The 12,038-nt window shown below is 41.7% G+C and overlaps 1 protein-coding gene across 8 annotated transcripts; it reads left to right on the top strand.

Annotated features, from left to right (window-relative positions):
- Nucleotides 1-2,813: 2,813 nt before the first annotated feature.
- Nucleotides 2,814-10,620, top strand: LOC112284012 (O-fucosyltransferase 38). 8 transcript variants are annotated; one of them, XM_024523459.3, is made up of 15 exons: nt 2,814-3,073; nt 4,307-4,635; nt 4,917-5,020; nt 5,367-5,581; nt 6,023-6,121; nt 6,564-6,645; nt 6,827-6,894; nt 7,309-7,397; nt 7,731-7,911; nt 8,233-8,361; nt 8,560-8,693; nt 8,950-9,163; nt 9,534-9,718; nt 9,890-9,985; nt 10,283-10,620. In XM_024523459.3, exons 3-15 carry the CDS (start codon nt 4,939-4,941, stop codon nt 10,500-10,502), a joined length of 1,794 nt encoding a protein of 597 aa, XP_024379227.1. In that variant the 5' UTR covers nt 2,814-3,073; nt 4,307-4,635; nt 4,917-4,938; the 3' UTR covers nt 10,503-10,620. The 8 variants fall into 8 exon arrangements, with proteins under 8 accessions (XP_024379227.1, XP_024379235.1, XP_073390991.1 ...); XM_024523467.3 differs by lacking the exon at nt 4,917-5,020; XM_073534890.2 differs by lacking the exon at nt 4,917-5,020 and having other exon boundaries at nt 2,822-3,077.
- Nucleotides 10,621-12,038: the final 1,418 nt, after the last annotated feature.

The following is a 12,038-nucleotide window of genomic DNA, read 5'->3' as shown; positions in this document are numbered from 1 at the left end:
GACTTTGCTGTCATTGTTGATGTTTCCAAACCACCAAATGCAAAACCAGTCTTGCAGCAAGTCACAAAAAACTAAATGAAAAAAAAACTAAAAGTTTCCCAATACTTGCAATGGGTACAAGTGACACTTGTAACATGACGTGTAAAATGGAAAGATGGTGGTTTGCCTTGCAAAAAGAGGTGGTAGGCAGAAGCAAGAAAGGGAAGGAAGGACAGACTGACTATGTGAACCCCCTTGCTCTCTCTCTCTGGCTCTCCTGAATTTTGTGAGACTCCCTACTACCAACTTCACTCACATGGCCCAAAATCCAGGGTTGGTGATGACCACTATGGTGTTGGAGTCAGCCCTAGTTGAAGTTGTGTCATATCATCCTCCTTTCCCGTGCACTACTCATCCACATTTGGCTACTCTACACATGCTCAATATCTGGCACTCTACACCATTTTTTATAGAGAATGTGTGTGCTTCTGATGTTACATGTTGGATACTTGAGAGCCAGGTTTCCTACAACAAATAGACCTCTACAATATTTAAGATGGGTCAGAAGTGGAGGACTTGGGTGGGTGTCTTCAGAGGAGGCATTGCTAGGGCCAATACTCCACTGATCCAACCCAGGCTGTGTGGCATGCACTTGGTCTGATGTTGACATTGGCATTTTTCTCCGTTCCTATCCCCAATACTCATCCTGCTCTGGTCTAAACATAGGCCCCAATTCCATGAATGGAACAATCAATCAATCCTGTAGCAGGGGACACTTGTCACTGTGCTCGCTGGGGAAATGGAATTTTGAAAATTATGATCCCCCTGTGTCTGTGAGTGAAGGTAGATGTTCCCTGTAGATCAATGAGAATGAGAGTTGTATTTTTTAAAATTTCCAAAATCATGATCAAATTAATCACAAGTTTTGACATACAAACTTAAACATATTCTGTAAATAAGTCATAAATAGCATGAATAGAATAACAAAGATGAGACTGGGCTAGAGCAGACCCAAAACTTTCACTTCTCATTAAAAGTAGCTTAAGAAGTAGGATGTGGTGTATATGGAGATGTGACTCCAGGTGGAGGGCTTGCGCACTAGCCCTGAGCAGCCATGGAAGAAACTTTCTTCCTTAACCTCAGGCACTGGCTCTCCTTTCGTATGAAAAAGGGGTTATTCTAGGCCCCATTGTGCAAGCCTCTGCAGGTGAAGCCTGCCCTGTCCTGCTGTCCCAGCAGCACAGCATCACAGCTCTCTGGGGATGCATGCATGGATGGTTGGATGGATGGAGCTCCAGTTTTGAGCCCATGGCCACTCCTGTGTTAGCCAAAACAAGCTTCCTTTCACCTTCTACCACAATCCCTCCCTCCCTCCCTCTATAGTGCCCCTTGTCACTTCAAACACTGTGCAGCACTTGCTAATTGCCCAGCACATTATTTCAAAATGACAATAAACTTTGTTCAATTTGTTATTTTCTCACTGATTATATAACAGTAATTTCATTTTTTATTGTTGCAATTAAAGATATGCAACATTGATTTTGAAGAAATCCTCTGCAGTAAGACTTTGAGATTTATTGATTCACACACACACACATTCTCCATATACTACTATAAAAAAAACTTCTATCAACAATATTCATTTTCATAAAGCACTATGAAGTAAAATGCTCAAGCATGCAACCATATATATATATATAATTTATTACCATAAAAAAAATGTTTTCAAACTGTGGTTTACTTCAACTGTATCTTTTACAGCTTAGATATCAATGGAGATCTATAAAAAAATAGCATTGAACTTAAACACATCCAATATATATATATATATATAACATGAAATGTTTTATTTTATTTACAAAATTAACCATTGTACATAATTCATTCAAACATACAAGTGTTGCATTAAAATAGCTTCTTCTGCTTGTAAGCTAGTGGAATGATGTTGTTGCACTGAAGTGTTCTGGCTCTGATTAGCAATAATCAATGTTTACAGGGAAGTGTTTTGCATTGTTACTTCTACACCACAAGTTATGAATAAAACCATGGATTCAACATGGAAAGTGGATTGGTGACACTACTAATAGCTATCAGGTGAGACAACATCTTAAAATTTTGTTCTGATGTGTATTTCCACACTTAGTCTTGAAAAAAGCTATTAGATGAAGTCAAAAAATGATTTTTTTTGTAGTGTATTGGATGATGGTTAGGGAACCAATGTGTCAGATGGGTTTTAATCTTGTGCTACTGAGTTATGTATTCCATTTACAATATTAAACCATTTCACCTCAACATTTAGGCTGATTTTCTTGAACACAAAATCCAACAAGTAAGACTTCTCAAATTTAGTCAATCAAAGAATCTGAGTACTGTACTCTCTTGTCTTCTTTGCTTACTATATTGACACTGTGCATGGATGGCTGTATGGTGAAGAGAATCTAACTAGATTTGCATTAGAGCCCTTGGACAAAAATATCAATGAATGAGGCTCCTAGTGGAAGTGAAGGGTGAGGCCATGGATTTGAATCATCAACAACCAATTGGACTCCAACATAACGAAAACAACCAGAAATGACCAGGAATGAGGAAGGGGGGTCAACAAACACGCCTCCATCCGTACGAATGGGGAATAGTTTCATTCATCCAAGAGGGAGGGAGGGTAAACTGCTTTTGGAAGCCAGTGTTTGACGGATTGGCCCTTCTCGTGGCCGTGCGTTATAATGTCGGATGAATGTTTGAAGACTGTAAGTCATCCATACGATGAAAGTGGGATTCGTGGGGAGAGAACCGTGGCAGTGAGCCCTAAATCAAGGGCGCGTTGCTCGCAGGGGCATTTGCGAGGGACCTTTCTGCAAAATCCATGATTCCCTCACCCGCATCAACGACTGCATCCGGATCGGCTGCACTACACTTGAATTAGGACGTTTGCCAGATCTGCGGACGGACTCGTCGTTTTCCGTCGGAATGAAAGCATAGCGCGCGAAATTCGCCCCTGAGAGAAGCTGGCTTTTGTTGATCCAATTCCAAGGCTACAGCGAATTCGGTGATCGCGGGGAGGTGTGCTGCGGTAGGCGCCTGCAGAAGAGGGCATGACGTAGGTGAACAGTTCGTGCCGTTCACTTGGCTGTTCTTGTTGCGGGTTGTTCCTGAAGTGGGTTTGGTCACGGGGAGGAAACCTTTTGTTTGTTCGCAGCTGTTTTGTCTGCTACTGCTGTGCCCCGAGTTTGCCATTGTCTGGAGTGACTGAGGTACAGCGTCGATGTTGACGACGTCGGAGGTTTCGGTGATCCCACTGAGGGGTGGTGTATATTTGGATGTTGGGTCGTTTTTCGCGGGCTTTACTGAGCGTGCGTGAGTTTGTGTGTGTGTGTGTGTTTTTTTTTTTTTTTTTTTTTTTTTTTTTTTCTCTCTCGGAGGGCACTGCCATTGCTTTGGATTGAATATTGATAATTTTCATTGTCTGTGTTGATTGCTGAAAATCTGGGGTAGGCGATCGGTAGTGGCGTGCCTGGTAAACTGAGAACCGGGATTCGCTTTGCTTAGAAGGTCGTGATTTTATTTTATTTTCAAACATGCTGTCGTTGCGAAGTTCAAGATATTCCCCACGTTGTGTTTGTGGTGTTGTAGGGTTGGAGACTAATTATCGTACCTGGATATCCTTGTGCCCTGAATGCGGATGTAAGAGGTGCTTCAGAGTGTGGAAAAGAAAGGAAGGTAGCTTGGGTTAAGTTTGGGTCAATTTGAAAATCACAGACGAGGATTTAGAGTTCAAATTCGGTGTCTGTGCGAGTGGCAGAATCACATCTCTGCGCTCATCACGTTTCTAGGGGGGGGGGTTATTTGTTTACTGAGATTTGAAGGTGGTGTAGGGGTGATTGTAGAAGCTTGACCAGATACGATAAGGCTTCCGTTTGTGCAAACCCTCATAGTTTCGACCCCAGTTGTCGTGCGAAGTTCGCTGATTGAAAGATGGGCTCAATCAAGAGTGCACTCTCCATGTTAAAGGGGAATAGAGTTTAGAGCTACATTGATTTCTAGAGCGAAGAAAGTACAGGAGAGCAGAGTAGGGGCTCGATATTATCAATTTGTGAATGTTCTTTATAAACAAATGCCCTTCTTTGGAATTTTAGAGTTTTGGGATTGTTAGAAATCGAAGATTGAGAGTGGTTGCTCAAAATTATCCATGTTTATATACGTGGGAGAGGAGTAGCTGTGATGTAGCACTTCAAATTCTTGATGGAATGCATTTGTGTCTGCGATTTCAGAGAAGACGTGTTTCGGGGCAGTAGACAGACCTTGACTCTAGTTACGTTTCATGATGCTTCAGGGGCAGCTCCACGTGGGACCACAGTCGGAAAAGGCAAGGTCGTTAACCTGGAGTTGAATAGTATCCTGATGGTGTGGGATCGGGTGACCTAGTTTCGCGGGTCATTGATGGAGGTTTCGTCGCTGTTATTGCGGTGCGGGCAGCGCATTGTACTGTCAGGATGTCTTCTTCGCTGGCTTGTGGCGTCAACCATAATGTGATACAGATCTAGAAATTTAATTTATTGAGATACCTTGCCACTTCTTTGGAACTTTGGAGTAGCCTCTCCATGACCTGTGAAGCTTGTTCTCCGCACGGGTCTTGTATTAATTGTCATTCCTATTAAAAAGGTACGTTTTTATTCAGGCGATTACGAACATGTGGGCCTTGTCGTGATGTTGAATGCTTGGATATGACTGTGCTGTCCAAGCTTGCATAACGGAGTGCAAGCTACTGTGAGGAGACGATTCTTGTGAGGCGACAGGGTTTCGAGTGCTGTGGTTAGAGGCATCAGGTTACGATGAGCTTAACTTCAATTGTGGTAACGCCGAGTGTTTCATTTGTGTACAACCATCAACTGCTTCATGGCGTGGATCTTTTCTCACCTTTAAACCTCGTTTTCCAACTCCAGGACTTTAAGCAGCCTTTTAGACATGAAAGAAATGTTTTTGGACGTGAGAGAGGCTCAGAAAGACGCTGGCTTGATAGTCATGAGATTCCTTCTCAAGAGCATAAGTAATCAATTCTGCTTCTAGCTGTTTCCTGTGTGTTGAGAGAGTGAATTGCTGTGGAAGGTTGTAACAATAAATCTGAATCTCGCATTCCAATGACTGGTGAAGTCTGAGTTGGTTTAATTGAGTGCCAGGCCTGGGGGTTCCAACTAGTGAGAGGTGCACAGCATTGTGGCTGGAACTCATGGTGGTTGTCACGTTTAATTAGTATGGGTTTTCGTATTGGCATGTCAATGCAACCGATGGTTATGAGGATCCTACTATTTCGTTGGAACGAGACTTCATGCTTTGGAGAGAAGTTAGTTGTGGAAGGAAAATGGGTAAGCTAAGGAGGTTTGGGTCGCTTTCAGAGAGGAGCATTATGCATCGGCACGCATCGCCGCAGACTTCAAGTCTTGGACGACGGCTAAGAGTCCGATCTGGAGCTAGTCTAATTGGATACTTTTGGATGCTTGGATACACGAGTGTTGTTCTAGGAGCGCTGTTTTCAACAGTTTTCTTTCCGGAAATGCTCTCCATGTTGCGGTCTCAAAGAAGCACCATGCAGCCTTACATGCTTTCTCAGGTATTTCTCGGAGCTCCCAATCCAGTATCCGAAATCAACCAAACGAGGGCCATGTTTATTTGCGTAGTTGGTTCCAGATTTTTGGTTCCCACTTCGGCTGCACAATGCAGCGCGTTCTTGCAAGAGCACGAGAAGTTCAAGTCTCTTGAAATAAGTCACCCTCAATTAAGCTCTGAGGAAATCGTCAATGCTGTGGTCTGTTGTGTGACTGCATTGTACTAGATGGTAGTGCAGCAGATGCACTGACGGTGAGACGTCGAAGAGGATTGTAGTGCGATCCTCTAACTTTCGGCATTGTGCAATGGTGGATAAGATAGTAGCTGTCTGACCTAGCAGTGCTGCGTATAGCGAGCGCCGATTTAGTGGAGAAGCTCTCACCGCTGAAATTGGCATATGTTGACTTGAAATGACGTTTGTTTTGGATGGTGTTGGGAATTCCAGCCAGGTGATCATGGAATACAACCTAGAACCGATGAACTGAGTTTGAAGCAAGAATTCAGGTCCCTTCGCTTGTCCCAATTGCCGAGTACGGACGTAGAGGTGAGATCTTATTCGCATCTCCTGTCAACAGCATGTTAGTGCTCATCCGAGGATTAGGATCATCTGAAATTCTTGAGTCCACAGCATGAAGCGTGACTAAGAGTCTTGATAGTTAATATCCCTAAAGCTGTTACGAACATTTCTTGTGGGGAAGGGGTTTGCATGCGTTTTCCGACGTTTTTGTACCGAATCGTTGCATAACCTTGGGATGATCATATTTCATGGCCCGTCATGCTAGAAATAACTCTTCTGGATGAGACACGGTGACGCAAACCGATGTCACCGCTTAGGTCGTCCTTCCATCACAAATTGTCAAAATTAAGAATTAGTTTTCTTGTAATGCCACGGGGAACAAATGAGCAGGGAAGAGTGCTGTCTTGGAAAATTTGTTGCTTCTGAGGCATTTGATGTCGGTTGATGACATACGGTAACCTTGATACAGTCGGTGGAGTTCAAGAAACTTTGGAAGCCTCCTCCTAACCGAGGATTCCATCCTTGCGTTGAGCCTAGCGAGTCTTACTCAGGTGAATGACTTGTCTTTTCGCAGTTTCAGCTTGTTGTTGAAATGATGTGAACTTTGCTCAGAGTTTTATGGATTTGAATTGTAGTTTTGTCTTGAAGACGTTGCTTAGAGTTCTCCCAAGTGTAGAGCTTATAAGAACGCCATTTCACTTCTTGTGTTGGTTTCTTGAATCTGAAAATCAGGTCCAGGTATATCCAGAGGGTATCTTCTGGTTCAAAGCAATGGCGGTTTAAATCAGATGCGAGCAGGGGTATGTTTTTAAACTGAAATTGTGTCATGTCGATGTATTGCCGTTGCATTCAATGGTGAATTGTGGTATTTTGTCTTTGAGGTTGAAATCATTTTCCTCCTGCATGCACATGCTACGCTCAGGGCATCAAGTACGATGTTTGCGCAGATTGATGACTGTGATTGTGATTATGTAGCCTGTGTAGCCAGTCACTGGTCGTCTATGTTTAGGAGCCACAGGATGCCACAGGATATAGTGTGTTTGGTCCTGTTTGACTTGTATTCGCTTCGTCTCTGTTCAACTGAAAGTTGAACTCTGGTCTTCAGGATTTACTCTTCCTAGTATACCTGGCAGTGAAATGTTCTCGTTTTGTGCAAGCCGAGGATGTAAGGGTGTGTGCCAAATTGCTTGTGACACGACCTTCAATTGTGGCAGATTTGTGATATGGTGGCGGTTGCACGCATACTGAATGCTACGTTGGTTGTTCCGGAGCTTGACAAGCGATCATTTTGGCAGGATTCTAGGTGAGAGCAATTGAACCATTGTAAGGTTCGCTGTGTGCGTCTAAAGCAAACAGTCCGTCGACGGTAACGAGTGCTCAAGTGTATACGCAAAGGATGGTGTACTGCATAGTGCTTGAAGATGGCATTTAATTTGCGCAGGGCTCCTGTAAGAGCCAAGTCATGGCCAGAAGTAGGTGCTGGGACTAGTAATCTGAGTTGCAAATGTGGTTCGGTTGTAACTTGTGTTAGCGGCAGTGCAAGTTTTCCTCATCGAAGTTCTGCACGTAATCACAGCGGTCTTATGGCAATATTCTTTCTTTTGGGCCTAACCGGTGTGTCCTAACGACTGCGCAGCAACTTCTCGGATATATTTGATGCGGATCATTTTATAGCGGCCTTAAGAGGCGACGTTCATGTGGTGAAATCACTTCCTCAAGAATATTTATTAGCACCTAAAGCCGCGAAACAGTTTCAAAGCTGGTCCAACGTAAAGTACTATGTGGATGCCATTGCTCCTGTTTGGCGGGACTACAAAGTAAGTCACTGATAGTTATCTTGTCTTCGCAGTTCGCGAAACGACAGGATATCATGTTGGACTTTACCGTGTTGCGGTTTGTTGTGTGACGCACCGTTCAAGCTTTTCACACAAAGCGCTTTGCTTCGTTCAATTTCATTTCATCCGCGCGTCGTTGCCGCGATGTGTGTTCAATCGTTGTCATGTTTGTGGTCAATGTAACTACTTGATCGTGTTCTCTGTGTTACACTGTTGCGACCACAGAACTCTAGGATATGTTGAACTCAACATAGATGATCTAGATCTCGAAGTCCTGAGATTTGACGTGATTGAACTGTGCAGGTCATTCGCGCTTCTAAATCTGATTCACGCTTGGCAAATAATGACTTGCCTGCGGACATACAGAAGCTGCGATGCCGTGTTCATTATGATGCCCTCCGATTCTCACGTGCGATTGATGAGTTTGGGAAGGTGCAAGTTAACTGCTGTGGTAGCATTGAATTGTTTGTTATTGGATTGGACGATTTAGTTGTAGCGTACCTATCACATCTATCGTCGTGCAGTCTCTGGCACGTTATTTCTTGCTGCAAGTTTTCGCGAGTTTGGCACAGTAACCCCCCCCCCCCCCCCAAAGTTTCATCCTGAACATGCGTTTTATTGTCTTCGCAGAAACTTGTAGAGAGATTGAGAACAAATGGACCCTACATTGCTTTGCATCTTCGGTATGAGAAGGATATGTTAGCCTTCAGCGGCTGCACACATGGTCTAACACACAAAGAAGCTGACGAATTGACTACTATAAGGCAAGCAGATTTAAACCCTATTATTTTGTTCATTTTGTGATGGTTTCGTGCAGAAGTTGGAGACGCCTGCGATGGGTAAATTGTGCCGTGTACCGTAGATGGCGAAAGTTGCAACTTGGTTCGTATCTGTTGGGCATAAAGATTCGCATCTTACGATTTCCGAATACTCAAATCACCAATGCTTGAAAACAAAGCCAACCGTTACGCGGAGACCATCAGGTGTTGCACACGTTTAATGTGTATGAAATGGTTTCAGACATACTACCGCCCATTGGAAGGTTAAGGACATCAACTCTACCGACCAAAGGGTAAAAGGGTATTGCCCGCTGACACCAAAAGAGGTCGGGATTTTCTTGAAGGCCTTGGGCTACCCGGAGACTACACCAATTTACATTGCTGCTGGCGAGATTTATGGTGGTGATGAACGCATGAAAAGCCTGCTTTCTCGGTTTCCAAATGTTTTGCGAAAGGTCAGCCCGCTCAGTAATTATTCAAGAGTTCAGGTTTTGAACAGGAGTGTGAAAGTAGGATCTAGATGATGGGTTTTGGACCTGAGGATTTGCACGGCAGTGGAGTGAATTTCGTGTGTTGCAAAGTGCCAGTCCTTGGTTTGTAACTCCAGTTGCCAATGCCGGCACAGTTGCACTCTTCTGAGTACCTTTGCACGTATTATTCTCGTTTAGGAGAAGAATTTCTTTTACTCTTACATTCATTACAGGCCTTGCATTTATTACCATGTAGTTTAAGCGTGGGTCATTGGCTGGAGTTCAATTCACCTGATAGCTCTGATTGGAACTGGCTATTCAAATTGCTCATGGCATGGAATGTACGTGCATACAGGAGACCGTAGCCACGCCAGAGGAGCTTGCACCATTCGTCAATCACTCCTCTCAACTGGCAGCATTGGACTACATTGTTTCTGTGGAAAGCAACGTGTTCGTGCCTTCCTACTCAGGGAACATGGCCAGAGCTGTGGAAGGACATCGGCGGTACCTTGGGCACCGCAAGACCATAACCCCAGACAGGTTTGCATGTGTGGAAAACCTAATTTGTTGAGCGATGTGGATTGTTTCGTGCAATTAAACCTCTCGAGAACTTCAGCATGCTTTTGCAACTAACCCAGCATCTCCGTCTTATGGAAGGACATGTTCTGTTTCAAGCGACAGTATTGAAGAGGTTTGCTTCGGGTTTTGCAGGAAAGAACTTGTAGCACTCTTTGACAAGCTAGACAGAGGAGAGCTCACTGAAGGCCCAGAGCTTGCGGAGACGATCGCAAACATTCACAAGCGGAGGTACGATGACTCGATTCTGCAAATGTCATGTTGACATTTGCTCCGGTTCATCTCTTGTTTTCATATACGATGTTGAAGCCAGAATTTAGGCGTACAAGTGCTGTGTTTGTTCCAAAGTACCTTTGGCTTTGGAGGCAAGGGATTGGATTCACATTAGATCACTGACATCTATCATCGTGTAAACCTCAGTCCCTTTCTTGTCTGACTTTATTTTTGGTGGCTGATTCGCATGGTACAATTATTGGCACCAATTACAGCACATATCACTGCTTCATTGATTTTTTCCCGTCTTTGCAGGCAAGGAGCGCCACGGAAAAGGAAAGGTCCCATCACAGGTACAAAAGGAAGGGACCGGTTTAGGACGGAAGAGGCCTTCTACACAAATCCTCTTCCAGATTGTTTGTGTTCGGAGACTGATCCAATCAACATAAAGCCCAAAAACTTCAACACGGATAGGCAGCTTTTGAGCCATGATCCTCAATGGAGGGATGGCCACAATTCATGGCAAAGACACTAGCATACCTCATGCGCAGTCTTCTTCTTTTGTAAAGTGCAGTGCACTTTTGTAATTTGCCTGAGAATCTGTAATGTGTATTAATTGACCCACACCGACCAAACAATGGTGTTTCTCTCCAGTTTCAGTGTTTAGTTTGTGCAATTTCCGGTCATGCGCTACCGCTGTTCAATCTTGTTAGAAATGTTGATTGCTTTGGTGCTGTGTAAAACTTTCAAAGCACAGCAGAAGTGGGCGTCATCCTTCTTATTTTTCTTGAGCATTGAAGGTTTCTGGTTTTGTTTCCAGCATTTGGAACCACAAAGCTCTAATTACTATCAACCACTGAGCACAAGATGCAATTGTGGTTGAGGAACTCATCTTCTCTACAAATTGTAATTTGGATTAGACACTTGTATTGAAGGTCGACTCTCTCCTTTTCCCTCAATAATGTCCAATTGATCAATTGTGAGGTTTTAAATTCAGGCACACAAATATTTATTTGTTACAACTTTTTTGAAAGTTAATATTAACGATATCTTTTTCCACCAAGATGTTACAAATATTAGAGATCCCACCTATCTTTCAATCTTTTGGGCATAATATTGGTCTTATTAATATTCTTTACAATTTTTAATAGTAAATAAATTATAATAAAACACATTGCTATTACAAACAGAAAATGGGCTTCATTTCAACTATAGCAAACAGAGTGCATCTTGTATTATTTGTTATAAATTAGTGGAAATTTGTATCATCAAACTTAAGCTTTTTGTTATAAAGTATAAATGTTTTTAGAATAAACATATGGCATAAAACGTGCAGGTAGTATAATTTAAAGCACCAGTGATTTTATAAAAGTCTCATAAATTTATTCATTTTTTTAAAATATCAAAATAATTTAAAAAATTGGTATAAAATAACAATACAAGTTTTTTACACAAATATTAAATTTTGGATGTTGTTAATGCCACCAAATGTTTTGCTATTATTACCACAATTTATTCTTTAAAATATTTTAGTAATTTTTTAGTAAAATTAAATTTACCTTTTGCATAATTAAAAAATATATATTAAAAATATTCATATAATTTTTTTAAAGGAATAAAAAAGCCTAAAGAAATATGTCAATTAAGTAGTGGGTTGTGGTAACAATAGAAAAAACTATGATGACATGTAGCAGATTGTAGATTGTGGTGGAAGTAGCAAAAATTGTGGTGGTATCAACAATATCCTAAATTTTATAACTTTCATTAAAAATTAAAAATATTACTATAAATATAATTTATACATATATTTATCATTAAAATATATTTATTTTTAAAATATCTAATTATTTAAGGAAATTATCATGTTATTCAATACTTATCTAATGAAAGTTATAAAATCAATTAGATTATTAGAAATGCATCAAGATATAATAAAATATAATTAGTCACTAATGAATAGTTTGGTGTAATGATTTATATATGTTATATGATGATTAATCTTAAAATTAGTTTATAATCATTCCAAAAGAGTTTTAAAATTAAATCTTATTTTTGATAATTATAAAAATGA

This window comes from Physcomitrium patens, chromosome 6 (assembly GCF_059467195.1).
Source record: "Physcomitrium patens ecotype Gransden chromosome 6, ASM5946719v1, whole genome shotgun sequence".
Taxonomy (NCBI): Eukaryota; Viridiplantae; Streptophyta; class Bryopsida; order Funariales; family Funariaceae; genus Physcomitrium; species Physcomitrium patens.
This window is presented reverse-complemented; position numbering and strand designations above follow the sequence as displayed.